Source organism: Excalfactoria chinensis, chromosome 1, assembly GCF_039878825.1.
Source record: "Excalfactoria chinensis isolate bCotChi1 chromosome 1, bCotChi1.hap2, whole genome shotgun sequence".
Lineage (NCBI taxonomy): Eukaryota > Metazoa > Chordata > Aves > Galliformes > Phasianidae > Excalfactoria > Excalfactoria chinensis.
The window spans coordinates 66,654,933-66,674,868 of NC_092825.1; the positions used below are offsets into that span (position 1 = coordinate 66,654,933).

General features: G+C 43.9%; 1 protein-coding gene across 16 annotated transcripts in view; it reads left to right on the plus strand.

The window, feature by feature from the left end:
- The first annotated feature begins 1,382 nt into the window (after positions 1 to 1,382).
- Positions 1,383 to 19,936, plus strand: part of PRR5 (proline rich 5) — a 78,360-nt gene continuing 59,806 nt past the window's right edge. For 2 of the 16 annotated variants that reach the window (XM_072346073.1, XM_072346121.1), the window contains exons 1-2: positions 1,386 to 1,697; positions 1,859 to 1,936. Coding sequence is in view for 2 of the 16 variants with exons in the window: in XM_072346148.1 (XP_072202249.1) it covers positions 1,678 to 1,697 (20 nt within the window). In the remaining 14 variants the exon portion in view is untranslated. Of the gene's footprint in view, positions 1,698 to 1,858; positions 1,937 to 10,753; positions 10,773 to 19,936 lie in introns of those variants that run through there. The other 14 variants (XM_072346063.1, XM_072346112.1, XM_072346081.1 and 11 more) reach the window with 10 other exon arrangements.

Sequence of the window (19,936 nt, forward strand, 5' to 3'; positions counted from 1 at the left end):
TTCAGAAAACTTCCAGAGAATGCATCTTGTACAATTTGCTGTCTTAAACAAGTGAATGTACATGAGAGTTCTGATGACAAATGCAGATACATGTTCCCAACCCCCAAACAAAATAAAAACCCAACAACCTGAGGTATTGGTTATTCACAGTTCTGGAACAATCACCCAGTTCAGGCTCCTTTGCATGTCAATTAACTGAATTAACTGTTGGTGGATTTTTGTTTTGTTTTGTTTTAAATCCTTTGGTTTACATTTCTACAATGGAAACAACTGATGAAACTGATGCAAGCATCTCTTCCAAGGCTTTCGGTTTGCCCTACAGACTTCTGTATGAAGCAAATAAATAAATAAACCTGTGGTATTGAAGGAAAAAAAGCATCAGCTCTGGGGAGAAAAACTGCTTCACGATCCCCATGGACATGTCATAGCCTTCATAGTCTTCATTCTATGATTCTATGATTCTATGATTCTTTCTCCCCAGGTTCAGAAGGGCAATGTTACCTTACCCAGATTTCTGTGGTTGGTTAAGCTAATGAGAAACCATGGCTTCCTTCCACGCATGAATACAGTTCTGCACGCTACATGATTCTTGCACAACTTTGCTATGGCCTCAGTTGTCCATTCAGTTCACTACATCAAGCCACTGACGTCCAGAAATTGGGCAGCAGAACATGTGAGCAGCTCCTCCCGAGAGGAGGAAGAGCAGGCAGCATGAAGCTGATGGAGCCGTGACATGGGCTGTAAGCATGGCCACCCTGACACCCTTTGGGTCTGTTGCATGGCACAGTCATTCCCTGTGCAGTTGAGCTGCAGGCGGTGTGAAGCAGAGGTGTGCCCGCCAGCTCCCCGAAACGAGCTGGCATCTGATGCAGTGAAACCGGGGCTGGGATCGATTTGTGTAACACCTGCTTTGGTTTAAACCCCGTTAACTCAGATCAAAATTACCAACGGCAGACCAAGCAAAACCTCAAGCTGTGACCCGGATCCTCAGGGCACACTCCAGCCTGGCAGCGTTTTGCTCTCCCTGCTTCGGGCGCATCCTCCCGCACAGCCTCGTCCGGCGCTTCTGCACACGCGAGTCCGTGGGGCGCGGCTCATCCCGCATCTTCCCTGCAGGGGTTCAGCGTTCGTTCCTTTTGCCATTTCAGTCCTGCCTACAGCTGCCTGTGGCAGAAGGGGTGTCTACCCTGCGGGCGGCAGCTGCCCCGCAGTCCGGCTCGGCGGCTTGAGGAGCTCAGCCCCGGCTGTTCCCCGGTTCCACGGGGTATCGCACCGGGGCATCCTCGGCACCGGACGGGCGGTGGGGCGGGAAGGGGCGGCCGATGAACGACAGCAGGGCCCCGCGGGCGCTGCGGCATCGGGGACGGCGAGGCGGGGCCGCGGTCGGGGCGTGGCGGATTTGGGTTGCGGGGGGTTTAGGGCTTTTTCTAATCCCCCCTCCCAGCGGTGAGGCGGCTGCCTCGCTTCCGCGGTTCTCTCCGCCCCGCTCCGCCCTCGCGGCCGCGCATTGTGCGGCGCGGCGCGGCCCGCACTGAGCGGCCACGGGAGCGCAGCCGCTGCTCGCGGCGGAGCACGGTGAGCGCGGAGGGTCTGGGTCTGACTCCGAGTCCGGATCTGTCCCTGTTCCTTCCCGGGGGACGGCCCCGGTCCCAGCGGGGGGAGCGGGGTATCCCCTCGATGTTGGGGCTCTCAGCGAGGTGGGTCAGCTCCGGGCTTTGTTCGTTCCATTGGAAGCAGAGCCACGTTTCCCCCTAGCGTGGTGCTTCTGTTAGTTCCAGACCTCGGGCACGCAGTTCTTGCACACCGCGGGGTTTTTGGGTTAGTGTTTGTGCAGACGCTCATCTCCTTTCTCTTGCAGTCTGAAATAGCTGTCTCAGGTAACGAGGCTCTAAATGTGATTCCTGTGGGTTGGCTGCTGTGAGCCTTATTCACGCAAGTAAGATCTGTATGCATGAGTAAGATTTTTTTTTACAGAATGATTTTGCATGTTTCCATCCCGAAGCGTGTAATCATCTCTGATAGCTTCTGCAGAAGATGGGCTCGCGTGTTTCAGTTTCAGTATGTGTGTGTGTGCGCGTGTGCAGGTGCTGATAATTTTGGCAGCTTATTGCTGATGGTTGATAAAGGTCCGGTGCCTCCTTTCTCTACAAGAATACATTAAGTTGGATGCAATCTAGCGCTTAATATTGGAGAGGCAACAAGAGCAGGCAGCCTGAGGAAGAGGATCAGGGAGATGATTTAGCTTTTCTACTGCTTCTAATTCCCAGCAAGTGTTCTTTTGAGCGTTTCATTTCAAATCACAGGAAATAATCCATTTTTGCATTTATCAGCATGCTGATTAATTATCAAAACCTGCATTTAAAACAGAATGTTGATGCTTCATTTAAAGTAAGTGATTTCTGTTTCGCTATGTCTCACACATCTATTAGCTGTTCAGAAAGAATAGTTGGTGATGATAAAGCAGCCTTCTTACAGTTTGAATAATAGAAGTTGTTCTGTATAGGTCAGCTGTGAAAGAAAGCAGTCTTGGCATCTAGGACATAGGTGGATTTATGACGGTGGTGCTGCCTTGCAGAACTGTTCCTTGGTCGTAACTTCCCCCTTAGCCAAAGAATAACTCCTCTAAAGCTTAGTTCTAGGAGTCAAATGAATTTTACTCTGGTTGTTTTATTCCATGTTAGTCTGTTAATGTGTTCCTAGAAACACGTATTGACAGAGATTTCATACTTGTAACACACGCTATTGATCGAGTGACTTAATGCTTCATTTTTCTTACTAATAATCTGACTAGGGGAAAACTGTGGAAGGAGTGTGGAATTAAGACGTGTTCCCAGACAGTGTGCAGCAAACAGGCAGTGCAAAGCAGTGTAAGAGGAATATCTGAAAGAACTCAATGCCCAGGATGGAGCTGGATTTTTAGCACTCCTGTGCTCCAGAATAAACTGTTCTATTCTCGATGCTTTCTCTAGTCTCTAGTTCACAAGCTGTTGTATTTAGAGCTCTTCAGAAGATCTTGATGGAAACATATTTGTGTCAACCAGGAGTGCAGGTCAAGTTCTGAGTCTTCAGAAAAAACAAAAACTTAATGTAAAAACCACCAGGATTAATGAACGACTCCATAAACACGCACGATAAAATGCAAGATCTGTAAGAGAAGTCAAAGATGGAATTAATCTTTTAGGATAAACAATAGGTAATGGCTAAAAATAGCGTTTCCTGTTTCAGCAATAGAGTTAAATATTGTAGTGGATATTAGCTGAAACAAGGAATATTGGTTCAGCACCGAAGGCTCCAATAATTTGTGCCAGCTGACACGCAGGCCTACTTCTTTGTTTTCCTTTAAAGCATCATTCTTGCGTGTGTATTTGATGATAAACCACAAAAGCAAAGCAAAAATTGTTCTCCAAGGGGAAGATTGGAGCTTATTTATTTAGTTAGTTAGTTAGTTTGGCTGTACAATAGTGTTATTATAATTTCTGAAGTGTATTCTGATCTCTCATAACTCAGTGTGGGATGGCTGAGTTGTGTTCGACTTGTACCTAGATTAACCCTGTAAATGGGAAGGAGCATCCTCACACCAAGAGGAGAAAGGTTAGATATGGTTCTGGTCATCTAATGGTGTTTAAAGTTCTTTAGCCATGACCATAGAGTCTGAAAGAACTGTTGAATTACGAGACCTGGTAATTGGCTGCCTATGTCTGTGGTCCAGGACTCAGTGACACTGAACAAAAGAAGAGAGGAAAATGACTAATGCTTGTTCAGAAACCTGTCCTCCTGCTACCATTTGCTTTCCCCATGGTTTCTTAGGACAAGAATGGTGAGTTTGGGGTGTGGAAAAAGGAGTGATTAATTAGCTCGTGCATATCTAGCCCTGAGAAGATGGGAACTACTACGAAGCTTATGAATTATCTGAATTAAGTATTACTCAAATTGTGCGTTTCAAGCTGTTGGTGATATTGAAGTGTTGCGTAAACTGTGGTTTAGGTCTGTTTCAGCAGAAAGGCCGATGAAAGTCTTTTAGTAGGGAAAAATATAATAGGTAAAGATTTTTTCTGTTTGAGTATTTATTTTAGTGGCTGTGATATATGCATATATGGGAGGAAGAAGAGGGAGCTGAGTTAGAAGCTGTGGTGTAAGGTAAAATTCTGATATTCTTTTATGCCACCTTGCAAATACATTTGCATTAAACATTTTCAGGCAAGCTAAACTGTAGGACCGGTGCAGAATGCTAAACAAAACCTGACCTCTAAATCAGAAAATGCCATATAACGATCCTGGCCATTCCCATGCTCAGACATTTGAGTTTAAGATTGTTACTTGTAACGATTATTGATCTGAAACAGAGATATGTTTGAGGGGGGCAGGGGGAAAATGAAACATCCATTTTATTCCAAGCTATTTTCATTTCAAAGATGTTTACATTCTGTCACATTATCCTGTGACTGCTTGAAGGCTCTCAGGAACCCAAACCCCTTCCTGCCTATCAGCTAGCCACAGTATATGCCTTTGTGTTGGCTGGGCTGAAATTCTGTCCGCCTTAAAAGCAGTTTGGGGCTCAGCACTGGACTGAAAGATACTAGGTATCATGTGTATGCTCTTCATACTGCTTGAGCGAGCAGGCAAAGCTGCAGCTCTTTTTGGAAACCCGGTGTGGATGAGAATAAAGTACATTTGTGCTCACTGCTAGTGTAACGTAAATGCCAGTATGATGACAATCAGGAAAGGGACATGAAAGACTTCAGAAGAGCTTGGTGCATCTTACCTGCAAACATGTAAAACTTCAGTGCCTGCAGCTGCTGGATGTGAACCTTCCTTCAGTGTTGGCAGACGAGCAGCGAAGAATGAGTAGTCTGGGGAGTGGAACAGGGCAATAAAATGAACAAGGCTAGTGTGTGCAGTGGGTGTGTGAAGGCATACTGAAAGTCACGGGGCTAAAACAGATGAAGGGCTGTGGCAGTAAAACAGCAATGTAAGGTGGTGCATTTGGGGTGTTCTCGTTGCACATAAAAGAGTAATGTGGGTGCTTTGGGTGCAGTGGGCTCTCTGGGTTAAACAGAAAGACTCCTGTGTTTTGGAAGCTTGGGAGGGAAGGGAAAAAACTGACCAGGAAACAGAGGAAATGCTTAGTGTTGATTTAAGGTGTAGATACCTCATAGAGCATCATTTAGCCTTTGCAAGGCTTCCCAGGTGGCCAAGAAGGCCAATAGCATCCTGGCTTGTATCAGAACTAGTGTGGCCAGCAGGAGCAGGGAAGTAATTGTCCATCTGTACTCAGCACTGGTGAGGCCACACCTTTAATACTGTGTCAGTTTTGGACCCCTCAGTGCAGGAAAGACATTGAGGCCCTGGAATGTGTTCAGAGGAGGGCTACAAAACTGGTGAGAGGTCTGGAGGAGCAGCTGAGGGAACTGGGTCTGTTCAGTCTGGAGAAGAGGAGGCTCGGGGGAGATGTTACTGCTCTCTGTAACTACCTGAAAGGAGGATGTGATGAGGTGGGGGTCAGCCTCTTCTCCTGCATAACTAGTGACAGGACTAGAGGGAATGGTCTCAAGTTGTGTCAGGGGAGATATGGATTGGATGTTAGGAAAAATTTGTTCTTCAAAATAGTGAAGTCACTGTCCTAGAATGTGTTCAAGGAATGGTTAGATTTTGTACTAAGAAATGTGATTTAGTGGGAAATTACGGGTGGCACGTGGACTGTTGGACTGGATGATCCTGGACATTCTTTTCCAACCTTGGTGATTCTGTGATTCTATATAGTCTTCCTTAAAAAAATCCTGGTAGTGCTGTTGGTTTGGGTATTTTTAGAGCTTATAGAGAGCCCAGGAAGTTGTTCTGCGGGGCTGGCAGCTCAGTAGTATGATCTCCCTGGCTGAGCCTTGCCTGGGGATTGGGATGGAGATGTCAGAAATGAGAGTGTGCAGCTAAGAGACCTACTGCTCTGCTTAGAGCCCGCTCCTAGATCACCCATGCGGCCTACTGAGAGGGACAGGCCGCTCCACCAACCTAGGCAAGGCACTGTGGGGAGGGACGGGAACTGGATGTACTGATAGACCCTGTGCCATCTTTAGCTCATAGGAGCCTGCAGTCCAGGAAATATAGGAATGCATGTCTTGCTGGCAGCTGAAATGTATGCCATTACTTTGTAAAACAAATGCTGTAGCATATGTTAGGCCTTGCTGATCACACCGCAAGGAAAGCTAGTAGGGGGAAGGAGGTGGGGGGCAGTTTCTGGTGGTGCACACAGCAGGTCAGGCTAGAAATGTTGCTTTGTTTACACTGATTTTGCTATTTTGTGTTCTTGGATCTGTGTTATTTTCTCTTGAGGAAAATCTGTAAAGTAAAAGACTCGGGGCATTTTCCTGCTTTAAAAAAAAAAAAAAAAAGGATATTATTGGAATGTAGTTACCTCTTTGCTGAGTCCTGTAATAGACACAACATTGTGTGCTTGCTGAAGTGTGAAAAGCAACTTCAAAGGGGCTATTCTAGAATCTTGGGCAATGCACAAACAGATCAGAAGGGCTGAGGGCTGTGATCCGAAACACACTGCAGTCAGGGGAGGGATGGCTGCTTTGGATGAACGCCAGGGATTTTTCAGTCCAAGATCTTATTTTTGCTTGCTTGAATTTAATCAGTTTATTTGGGTTTAAGGTGTTATTTAGAAGATGGTTCCAAGAATATGAAAGGATTGTGATTTTGAACAGAAACCTAATGAATTTTGTCGTACTACTGTATGGAAGTTGTTATTCTGTTCCTCTCTTCAGATATGTAGCTGATCTGTTAATGGACAGAGAAAACTGAATGGCCAACTAGCATAATAACGTACCACTCTCAGGTGGTTTGGTGTCTTTAAGATGTAATCTTTTCTCCACTGCATTTCTTGTCCATCCTGGAATAGTCTAGGGTTGTATAAATTAGATGTGCTCTTACTGCAAGTCACAAATGCTCCGAGATGGTATGTTGCTGCAGGATAGGGAGAAGTGTTTCTATTCTGATTCATGCTGGCTGCTTTAAAAATTGGAGATCATTTGACTGTGTTCACCGTGAATGGTTTATTGGAATGTAGGCAGAGTGAAAAACAAACAAATGGCATTTACAGAACTGGCTTACAGATGACCCTCCTTTAATTATGTGTAACTTGAGTCCCAGACTTTGCTCATTGGGAGACTTCGAACCAGTTCTTTGCTTCCTGCACTGTCCATTTGAAGTGGAAAGTAAGAAGAAATGAAATTATTACTATTATTATTTTTTTAAATTTATTTTTTGTCTTGGTTTCAAAGGAAATCAGGCGGCTTAGAAAAGTTGAACATTCTTCCAGAAAGTGCATTAATCCAGCTTGGATGTGCTTATCCAACCCCTGTATGAAGCAGTACTGCTGTTTTTACTACTGTTTCAATTTTTCTTGCCATAAAATGTCCTTTCAAGGACCTCTCGAGAAAGACTAAAGACTTCTCTTCCTTTGATTACCTCCTTGTATCTGATTTAGAAAAAACACCATCAAACTGGCTGAATGTGGCAATTTTTGTCGATTCCAATGAATAAATTAATTTCACGTACATTTCTAAGAGAAACATCCACTGTTGCCAGCATTATTGTCTGCATTACTTTATATATGTGATTTGGATTTATAGTGTTAATTTGCTATTAAAATATGGGCATTACTGATTGCATACAGAGAGCGTTGATTCACTCTTAATTGCTCCACTGGTTGGCAACAAGGCATTGTGCTTGTGCAGGAATGGAGGTGTTATCAGAACTGAACACTTGTCAAAGGCCATTAGGACTTTTTGGTTTGGTTTTTAAGTTATCTCTGAAGTACTCAGCAAAAGCCACTGACAGTGGGTTATCAGACTAAGTAGATGTCTGGGTTGGCTGGCTATAACAAAAGCTAATCCTAAATAAGGCAGTATTCCTGGCCTAAGTTTTCCTTCGGTGTATCCTATCAGTGAGGCCTATTCAGAATGCCAGGAAAAAGACATTCTTGTGGTAATTTTGGCACCCTTGGAGATAGGAAGTTATGGAAAATTTGAAAGTGAGTCTGTTTTCATAAAATATCCAAGCTGGTTTTGTGTAAGTGAAACACTTGGAAAGTTCAGATATGAAGCCAGAGGTTGGCTCTCGTGTGTGAAATTTACTTGTGTGGATCAAATTTGGCATTACAGCATGCTTCAAATTTAATTCTGTAATGTGCAATTCTAGCATCGGTCAGGTTTTGTTTTGCTTTGTTTTTTTTCTTTCCATTTTATTCTACATTGCTTTTGTTCATTCATCACTATTAAGCAATTTCCTGGGGCCGCTCAGGCTTAAGGGTGTGTTTGCATGACTACCAGAATTGTCTGTGGTTATACAGACGGGGCAGAAAGTATTAAACAGGGCTGTAAGATATTTTTTCCCTGTCTACAGCACTGTATACACTTTGTTACAGTCATGATGGGTTTCTCAACATATTCCAGAAAATGTAATGTGAAGAATGGTCCCTGTAAGGAAAGAGATGGAAGATAGGATGTTTTTAGGACCAAGTTTTTAACATTGGCAACACGCTGCTGGCACTGCTGCTTTTTACTCTATTTGCTGGGAAAATAAGTATCCGAAAGAATATCTATTAGCTGATTTCAATTCTATTTTCCGTTCATAGAGTTTTTAACGTTGTTTAAGGAGAGATGCAGCTGAATTGCAGAGCTATTATTCTCCCCCTGAATGCACTGGGGTCTCTCCTGAGGTCCTGCGAAGGCTTTCTGATCCCTCACATTTTAATCCTGTCCCTTGTAATTATTTTTTGGCTTATGAGGAGTCCTGTACATACTAATTCTGGAAGTCTTCATCATGCTTATTTAACAAATGCTTCCAATCCCTGTTTATCTGTTTTTGTATCTATTATTTATTGGCATTTTCTTATTGAGTCTTTAAACCCTTGGTTTCAGGAGCTAGGACCACCCTGCGTTAGGCAGTATACAAACAGGAGGCAAATTCTCAGCTGACACTTCAGCAGCATTTAGCTATCCTAGAGAGTGAATATCCACCACTGTTGCAAAAACAAGCTTTGTGTCCTATGGATATTGAGGGCTGCAAGGAGTTAGGTTTTACAAAGCCCTCATTTCATCTGTGTGCTTAGGCAGAAACATGATGCTTTTTCTCACTTCTCTCTGCTTTGCATTTCCTCATTCACATAAAGGGGCTGACAAATGCTGAGGCAAAGTGAATGCTTTAGGCAAAGCTTGCCCCTCCTATTGTCTTTCCTATTTGCTTGCTTGTTTTGACAGCTTCTCTATTCAGTATTAAACAACAGGAGAAGGGAATCACTGCTAAAAATAAAGATACTCTATTTTCACCTAATCCTGTGAAAAAGAACATTCTGTTTCCTGCATGAATGGTCAAACTGTGAGATTCCTTGCTGGACCTAACTTTTGTAATGGCAAGAAAAACGATGAAAGCCTACTGAAATTAGGAACTGTGGCACTGAAGAATGCGCTCTATGTATAATACTTAGTACCCTCTGAAGACTTGAGGTGGGACCATGATTTTCTTGGCATTTGGGTTTAAAGCAGAGCTTGGGGGTGTCAGAGGGCAGTTAGCTGAACCCAGGCTCTTCCCAAAACATTTTTTGTTTTCCCCTTGATTTTCTATATGGGCCCTCACCTGCATGTCTGGACAGACCTTGGCATCTTCTGTCCTTTCATTCCCATTGCCAGCAGGTGCCAGGAAGGGTGGACATGGCTTAGACACATGTAAAGGGATGTACCCTTTAATGCTTCTTGCTTTGGACTCTTTAAAGAAATGCAGGTAATGAGACAGATGACATATGTATCTATTGGGATTCCTAGTCTTTCAATTTGAGCTTTCCAGAGACTGGCTAGATACATCTGGCTGAGCCCTGAAGAGTGGCGTTTATCCATGTCTTCTACTGAGCTATATTTACATACAATGGGGCTAGATTACCTGTGGTTTGATCTTTGAGTGCAACCCAGCTCTACTGCTGTATGATATATATAAAGGCTAGAGGTGTGGCGTGCTGTGGTTTAGGGTGGCCACAGTGATGAGAAGTGCTTTTGGAGGGACCTAAGGGCAATTTTTGCCACCACTTTGGCTGGCTCCTGCCGCTCTGGGCGTGTGTTTCGAGATCTCAGATACAAACCAAATCATTTGCTTACATTCTCTCTCTCATCCTTTTTGTTTCTAATAAAGTTCTCTGCATCTGCTGGGCTGCGCGCAGTCTCCTGCCTGCCTCTGCAAATGAGGCAATAATAGAGCAGATTTATTAAGATGATAGATTAAAGAACAGGAAATAACAGTGGATTTAGTGGAATTTGAAGACAGTTTTGACCTCTGAGGAATACTGTGGTGTGCTCAAATAAAGTCTGGATGGTGCCAGTGGTCAGGGTGGCCAGAGTCATAGGGGAGATTTGAAGTTAGTTAAGAGCAAATCGCTTAGATTTTAAAAACAACTGGTTGTTTTGCTGATTCTGCAGCAAAGCCCCTATCTTCTCAGCATGGAAAGGGAAATAAAACACCTTTAGCCTGATGCAGATCCTTTCCAGGCAGCAGTCTGTTTAGTTGTGAATTTACAACTTCTTTGCTTACTGCGGAAAAGGAACCCAAATGTTTTGTTGTGCTCTGGGGCTGGCAGATGCAGATGTGTCTTGGTGCTGGTGGCTTGCTCTGTAGCACTGAGCAGAATGTGATGAGGCAGGACTTATGTATGCTGTTGTGCTAGCAGCTGGGCTGAAGTCTGGGAAGCATTTGAGAAAGAGTTTGTCAGAGCAAGTGCTGAGAAGGTGAGTAACACTCACACGTGTAGAGTAGCTAAAGGTATTGATTCTTTTTGCACTGCTTTCCTGGTATAAATTGTGTCCAGGGCAGCACTGTGTACCCTTTCCTTGGGGCATTTGTATGCAAACACTGCTGTCTTGTGCTGTAACTAATGCCTGCAGCACTGACAGTTAACTCTTGTGCTGTCCTAATTCCTATCCTGTCCTCTTTCTCACCTTCTCCAATTACTTTTCAATTTTGTCTATTTCAGAGCTGTAAATTACTACAGTAAACCTGTGACTCTCAGGAGATATGTTTATCTGTGGCTGATGTTACTGAATTACTGAGTGGAAATGTGTAGAGGTGTAGAAGATGAGACCATTTGTATTGGTGAGGTCTTTAGAGCCGAAGGTTGGCTCAGTGCGAAACAAGCGGGGTCCGCTGGTCTTTTCTGGTGCCTGGCAAAAGCCTTTTTTCTCACTTTTTGTTTGAAAATGCAGGGATACAGGGAAGATTTTTTCCTTTCTAATTCCATGTTGTCTAGCTTGCTGCCATGAGATGATGTGGAAACTCTTCTGCTACTCTAATTACCCACGATCGGTTGTGCCTAGAACATATCCTGGGAGAACATATGCTTCTGTTTTTTTGCCTCTGCTAAAACAATCTCTTTTTGTGCTGCCTTCCCACATCACCTAACTCAGGGAGATTTTGCTCTACGGCTGAGACCCCCACAGTTTAATGCCAAACATTAATTATACGACTTATAAATACGACTACTCGTACGCTGTTTTTTGAATGCTTAGGAGCCTGCTTGATAAAACTTGGAGGAAAAGAAATGCCCAACTAGTAGTTAATTTTTACTGAGCTGCAAGTGCCTGAGATTTTCCCTGAACCAAATGCAATGCCTCAGCTTGCACCAATCTCCTGAATAGCTTTTAAGTTTGGGGTTTGTGTTCCTTGGGGGGTTTTCCCTGACACTTTCCTTGCCTGTTAACCCCTGGCAGCTTTCCAGCATTGTTCTCTGAAAGGGTAGAGCAGCGCTTTCACTGCTAATTCAGCAGAGATTGAGTGATAGCACTAGTAGAGGCTCGGGACTGCAGCTGGAGCAGCTTCAGGTTGCAGTTCCTTCCCATTAACATACGTATTCATTGCTTATTGAAGAGAACTGCTGCCAGTGCTGTAAGAGCCATGGTTGAGCTGTGCTGTTGGATCTGAGATCTGAATTGTGTTGCTGTTCAACGACTTGTGATACTGTATCTCCTCTTGTTTTCGTGGAAGCATGAAAGTAACCAGCTAAAACTCATCTCCAACTGGGCCACCTTTTGCTGAAGAAGCATTTGTTCTGGATGTAAGTGACTCCTGCTGCTTGCACAGGGTTGTTACCTGGTTACGAAGGAGTTGTGGAAAGGTGTGAGCACTCAGTGTTATATTCAGGTTTGTACCTTTGCAATCTTGGTGCAACTCTTGAGTGGTACGAGGAAGCCTCTGCTGGATTACTCAGGGGAGGTACACTGTGTGGTCAGACGTGTCCAAGCCTGCTATAGACAGTTTAAATACAGAGCCCCTCTTTTCCCCACACAGTTGCTGTTGTTCCTCTGTCATGAGTTATTCATGCACGTGCCTGTATTGCTGGAGAGGATGGTACTCTCCAACCCAGTTCAGCTATGGGTGCTCTTCTGCCCTGCTCTCCAGCTTTGCTGGAGCTGGTGCCTGCTTAAACCCTGCTACCTGCATCTGCCAGGGGACGCGCTTGCCTCTTGCTCCCCCCTTGCAGTCATAGTGTCTGAGCAGGAGCTTGGATGGATTTCAGTACCTGCATTTCACACCAGTGTAGCAATTGTGCAGGGGCAGAACTGGAGTGATGCTGTGAACCTGATGAATGCATTCGTTGGCAAAATGTTCATTTTCTCAACGCTCAGCGTTGGTTTTCTAACAGCTCTTTCCTTCTGCTTCGTGAAAAGCTAATGTTTGGGAGCTTCATTTGTTTTGTATTTCTACCACATATTTTGGTACACAGTCTGAAAGTTCATGAAGCTTTGTGCAGGTAGGTAGGCAGCATGTCTTCCTTGGCTGGAAACAAATTCATCCATCCATTCATGTGTAAAAATCTTAACTGTCATGGAAATTTTGGTAAGAATGTGACACTGCAATCAAGGGTCAAATCTCTCTGGAACACATTATGGCAAATTAAAGAGGGGTTTTTGTTTGTTTGTTTATGTTACTCTGGGTGATGGTATCTTTCTCTTTTGAAGTTGTGTAAAACTTGAGCCTTGTTAGGAGCCCGCTGGTTGTCTGGGACAACTCATTGCTTTTATGGAATGGAAGAGAATGGGGAAAACTTCTTGCTTTTTTCTCTCTTTTTTATTCATTTTTTTTGGTGTTTGGTTTTCTTTTTTATTAGCACTCAAAAGGCTGTTACATTCATATGCCCTTAACAGCAGTGGACAAAGCAGTGCTGTGATGGTTGACCAAAGTGATGCTGTATCTTAGCTGTGGAGTGACAGAAGGCAAACAGTGCTACAACTGCTCCTGCAGTTACTTTGTGGTGATAGTCCCTAAGCCACTTATGAACAGGACTATACAGTGTTAGGCTTTATTTAAGTACACAAAAATACATACTCAAAAAGTACATGTATACATGCACATATATATGTATATGCATTCCCAGTTAATAGAAAGTAGGAGGTCTGGTGAGGAGGCTGTTCACAAGTAGCACTGGTGGGAATGCTGTAGCTCCCTTTGATTGTCTGATGTGTTCCCATTGTTGACTGATATGGTCTATGTCTTAACGAACAAGTATGCTTTAAATTAGTCTCTGATGAGCCACCAGCCATCCTGCAGGAATGACTTACAGACTGTGCTCTCTTTGGCTGACAGTCTGGGTTTCCTTCCTGGATTCTGTGGGGTTGGTGAGCCAAAGGGACATCCCACCAGCCTGCTGTTCACCCGCCAGCCCTGCCTGTGCTGGAGCAGCTGTGCAGCAGCAGTTGCCATCTGTCTGAGTGAGGACAGATTGCTCATGCAGAGAATCAGGAAGTAATTATAAAGCGAATCTCATTTGCTCTTTGAACATGTGGCGGTCCGACAAGCTGTCCCTCCCCCTCTTCCCCCCACACACAGGAAAGGGAAGCAAATGATAGGAGTGAAATGCAAGAGAGGAAAGGTACAAACTGCTGTTTTCATCATCCATCCGCCTAGAGCTGCTCAGCTGATCTGCTGCTGGCAGATTGCACTCTCCTCATCCAGTGGAGATGGCCATGGGGGCTGTGCAGACAGCTCCAGGCCCTGGAGGCTGAGGTTGATAAACAGCCTGCTCAGATTGCACTGAACCCAAAGGCACAACTTCTGGTTGCTCTGAATCCTTCAGTATCCTCTTCTACCCCTCATTCTGGGATTTGCCCAGAATTTGGGAGCCAAATGTTCTTCCACTACAGGTGCCAGAAAGGATCAAATCTTGTGCCTCTGAATACATCATAATCAGTTTTGGAGCATTAAGAGGTTGTCTAGAAGTATAGGGGAATTGCCAGCTGTAGTTGCAGTGAGACCACTTTTGTCCTAGGCATGTGGAAGAAGCACTCCTTGTCTTTCATTGAATCATAGAATCACAAGGTTGGAAAGGACCTACAAGATGATCTAGTCCAACCATCCTCCCATTGCTATTGCTACCACATGACAACTGAGTGCAGTGAGGTCTCCCCTGAGACTCCTCTTCTTGAGACTGAATAATCCCAGCTCCCTCAACTGCTCCTCCTAAGACTTGTGCTCCAGACCCCTCACCAGTTTCATTGCCCTTCTCCGGACATGTTCCTAGTCCTTTGTGAAGCTGTATTTTGTATTTACTACTGTGGAGACAGGCACATGTGGCCTTCAAGGTGGTGAATACTTAGGAACTAAACAAAAATACTCAGGGTGTGTTTGTGCTTCTGAGAATGGCTTTGGATACATTCCTTGACATCTCAGATGTGAGGAGTCCACCTCTCTTCCCTGGAGCCACACACTCTTCAGTGAGGTCTCAAAAAACCCTGGCTCCTGACCCAGTGTTTTTTGGTGGCAATAAAAAGTACCTCATGTACCCAATGTAGAAAAAGTAAAATCAGCACAACACTATTTCTGGTTTTCCTCACATGGTGTTACTAATGATCACTGAGTCACTGGCAAGTGTCCCTTCCTGAGCCTGAGCACCTCTCAGGCAGTTGTTAATGCCCAAGAATATCATCTCCACACTGTAATCATTAGTGAAAACAGTTATATTTATTAGGGGCTCTGTGTGCCTGTTCCCTCACTGTCTGAAGAGGTGATGTTGGGGGAACATTACAGCTCCCTTATATTTGCTTTAAATTATCAAAGGCACGAAATTATGACTGCTTTCAATCTAGGTGAATTTTATGATGGTCCTGTAACTGTACTTTTGTTTCTCTTTTTGATGTCATTTCCCACAAAGACCTTCCCTCTATACCACACCCTGTCCTGACACAGCTGCAGCACATCCAGCCTCTGGCTAGTTTCAGGAGGAAGGATAAAGCCATCTGAGATCCAATCTATCTCCTCCTGATGCTATTTTACACTCTGCTATCCAGGTATATTGTCCTCACTAGTAGAAAACTTAGTTCGTATCATTTTCTCCATCTGTTCTCCAAGGCTTTTTGGGGTCTCAGGTATGCATTCTGAGCGCAGCAGCAAGTGTAGACTGCAGAGCTCTGCTCTCCTTATATGGGTTTTGGTCAAGAAGCTTTTGACTAAACATCTGCTTGTTGTGTGTTGATAGAAGTCTACTGAACATATAGTAGAAACATCAGAGGAAATTTAAGTCACTGCCTTCAGCTATTTGTTACCCTTCTTCAAAATCAGCAAGGCTCGTAGAGCAGAAAGCATCTCCCTATTGCATCTGGCAGCACTACCGGTGCCTCACTTTCCTTGGCAGCAGACCTGCAACGGTAGAGCTTTGCACAGAAAGAGACCCACATGACATGTCCCCTCTGCAATCTCTGCTTTGGTAGAGGAGGGGAAGGGATGATAGTGTTCTGATGTCTTAAACTTCTCTTTCCAGATGAAAAACATTTTTAATGCATGTATTGTTGAGTATGCATGACTGTGGGGTACTATCCATGCAAATACAGGACTCTTTTTTCCAGCAGTCTGGAGAAGTTCCTGTTAATGTCGATGGCCCATAGAGCATACTCAGCAGGGACTATGGATTTGTGAAAAGAGAGAAGTAAAGTTGTCAAGGGCGATCACAGGTTGTGACCTTGTCATTCTTTTTTTTTTCCTGTGCAGATTCAGTATTATTACTGCATTGAAAGTGGCTTTTGGCTCTGTTTTGCTCTCAGATGCCTCTCTCTGCCTCTCGTTTTGCTTCTTCCAAAGCTTGCTCATTGCCAGAAGCCATGAGATGGATGAGAAGGCAGTGATTTGTTCCTCTTAGCTGCTCATGACTCTCAGTTGCCTGGGATCTATCAGCCCCTTAATCCCTCCGTAGAGGCCTGCTGTTGTTCTCATAGGAAGCTGCTTTTTGCTGTGGTTGTTTTTTGCACGTGCTTCAGGAGCAGCTGCTATAAATGTGCTCTGGCACTTCTGCAGCTGGAGGCTGAGCATGGGGTTTGCAGGGGTGCCATGGTGAGGTGGGCTGTGGGCAGAATGGCTTATGAATAGCTGAGGGAAATGAAAATGTCCTTCTTTTGCTTTTCCACCTCACTATAGTGTTTAGGAATGAGGATGGAGGTGAATAAAGAATGCTTTACTAAAAAGCAGACGCAGCTGAAGCAGTGTGCCTCTGTACTTTGAGGAGAATGTTGGACCTTGCCTGAATTTGCTCAGTTTTCAGATAAAGGGGTAAATGAGGTGATGGTCCCTATTGGTGAGATTACCCCAAGTGACTGAGTCAGCAGGTACTCAAGTGAAATCCTTCCCGAACATTCTCTTGCATACACTCAACTGCATCATTTCTCAGTAAAACCATTCCAATGCTGTGTCAGAAATTCATGACTTTTGAGTGCTTTAATGGAAGCAGAGGAAAGATCTTTCTGTTTCACCTTAGAAAGCTGAAGGGAGCTCACTGTGTTTAGCTATGTGGTGTTTCCCACAAGAACTCCACCCTGAGCTACCTGAAGCTTATTTTTTTGTATTAGAATCATGGGACACTGAATTTCTGATGGGAGCTCTATAAACGGGCTACTGATGAAACCTAAGCAGTAGTACAACAAATAGGAACATAGATGGAAAAGATTCACATGAATAGGATTTTCCAGTCTTTTTCTGCAGACACTGTTAAGTATTTTGCTATAGAGGTCACTAAAAGCAAAACCAGAGCAGTACAGAAGGGTTTAGAAATGGCAGTCTGCAGGGACATTTATGATCTTGAGGAGCACTGCTGTTGGGTTGTGGGGTTTTTTTGCACTGTCTTGTCAAGTGGCAGTCACCTCTTCACAAATGTGATGCTGTTTTACCTCTGTGATGCAACTCTCACTGGCAGCGTGAGAACACTGGCAGTGGTGCAGCTGCGTTTTCAGCTCCACTTATGAAATGTTTTTGCTTAAGTAACATCGATGAAACATTTGCGTTATTGGGTAACAAATCAAGGGATTTACTGCACAGCTCAATTTCAGCAGTCTGGCTCTTTTCCTGTGGAATTGGTCCCATTTGTAACAGACAGAACCCCATGAAAACACCACTTGGGTCTGTGCTGTTTGTGCTTAAGGTTTAATGGCTGGCAAACAAGGAATGAAAGAGGTTTTAATTAGGAGTTTTGAGGATAGAGAACGTTGTAATCTAAGGAAAGAGAGGACATCTTTTGGTGTTTTTGGACTAGGTTAATTCTATTGATAGCCCCTTAAATTTTGTTCTTGCTCTGTGGTACACATTCTAGTTTTTTCTTTGTCCCTGTGGAATAAAATTTGACACATTTTGGTGCAGAGCTTTCTACGACTTTTCCTCCATCTTCTTGTAAAGGTAACACCACTCCGAGGGTTTTGAGGAGTAGTTATTCCTTTTGGGTTTCTGTCTTTGTAAGCTTGATGTCCTCGGAGATGCACAAGCAGATTGTCACTAGTGCAGCTGAAAACTCGGAGAGATACATGGAACAGAAACAGATGGCCAGCAGAAAGATTTCAGCTACAAGAAGTCAGTATTAAAAACAATCATTATTTGTCTGGGGTACAGCATTGCCCCAGGGAAAGTCAACAAGGGTTTTCCTGTTGATTTCTGTAGCCAGAATTCATCATAATTCAGCCTTCTGTTATAATTTGAATTTGTGGCTTGAATTCTAGCTCGATTAAAGTGACATTTTTTTTTCCCTTTAAAAAATTAATCTTGAATTAAAGTACAGAGGAAGTACGGATATCTTTTATCTCTGGCAAAAAGAAATACACACATAATTTTAACCTACAAATCCTGCATTAGTCTGAAAAAAAAAACAGTGAGTGAGGGTGCCTGGGTAGCAGCTATAGCATATGTTGAACCGTGCAGTTTAGATGCTTGGAACCAGCTGTATGCTGGTTTGTTAAATAGCCAAGGAAGGGAATGTTGAGAGCACAAATGCCACTTGCTTCATAGTCTGAAATGCTACTTATCCACCACCAAGAAAAACCCACACATGGATAAAGTGGAGAGTACAAACTGTATTTTTATATCAGTGCCTTCTTGCTTCATTCCATGCACTTATTTCCGCACTTCTGGTCGATTTAGCTGAGCTTACAGACCTGAAGCAGTGACCCAACCTTTGCATTTCCAGCCACCAGTTACTGAAATGTTGGGGGTTATTTGACAGTCACTCATAGCTGAGTTGAATGACGTGCACAGTAATATCACAAATTGGTCCGTGACTGATTCCTCTGACTGCGGCTGGCTATGCAGGGGCATCACTGGGCAACTGCGGCAGCTCAACTGAAACAGGGATTTACTGCAGCCCCTGTTGTCAGTCCTGAGTAGGAGCCGGCATTCCGTTGGCCGAACAAGTTCCTGTTGTTGGAAAAGAATGAGTTTCACCCACACTCCCAAATAAGCTAGCCATGTGGATAAGGAGGGCAGTTACATTAGTCTGTGTCTGTACTGCACCTGTGAGCGTGCTCTGGGATCTGCACTCCCCTGGGCTCAAGTTTCCTTCTGTGCTGACTGGGAGATCTCAGGCCCTGCTGCTAAGTGATGGCTGTGTCTGCAAAAGTGTCTAGGGTCATCCACAGTGATTTTTATTGCTGCTTTCCCTGTAGCAAGGCGTGAGGGCCTGTAAGTGGTGCTGTGCCTTAGAAAACAAAAATGATTCTAAAACTCACCTCTGGGAAGTGCTGGATTTCATGCATGGTGTCAATGCTTGGTTACAAAAGGCTGTATGGATTCCTGATCAGCTCTACTGGCCCAGACTATACACTGATTGCTCCAACGGTGTGAGAAATACACTTAGTTACAATGACCTACTTCCATACTACAGCATTGTGGGCTGATCTGCCTATCTATTTGGTTGTTTGTTTGTTTATTTTCCTCATACATTCTCATTTTCCATTTCCTCCAAACCTACAAACGGGTGGAAATGTACAGGATATTAGATGTGAGAACGGTAAATATAATTCACAGGTTTGAAAAGAAGTGATGCTTCATATAAGGATTGGCTGAGCTTTGATCATCAAAGTGAGATCAATTGCAGTAAAAATGGCTGAGGATCCTTGCCCTGAAGTACTCCCTCCCCCATAATCCTAAAAAACTGCAGTGTGGTTTTGGTTTGTTATTCCAGCTAATCAAATTACCACAGGTTATAGGCAAAGTGGAAGATGTTCTTACTTGCTGGCATTGAAGTGTCAAAGCAGAATCTCCATGCACAAGAGTATTTTCATACCCATAAGCATCTAATCTGCGAGCCAAATAGCTCTTATTGCATTTTGTGTCCAGTCTCAGTGGGAATTCTCATATACTTTAAATTAGAAAGGAGATAAATAAATATATATATATATACGTGTGTGTGTGTGTGTGTATCCAAATTGTCTTTAAATCAGGGTGGAAATAAAACCAAAATCCATGGCAACACCTATTATTGTAGGTAGGTGCTTTGATGACATCCACTTTCAGCAGAGCTGAGCTGTTTATGGCTTTGAAGGACCTCTGTGTCCTGACCACTCTGGCAGTTTTGGCAGGTGCTCCTAGTACAAAGCCAGCTGTACCAAGAAAATTCTGCCCTGATACAGCTCCCTTTGCTTACAGCGTTTTT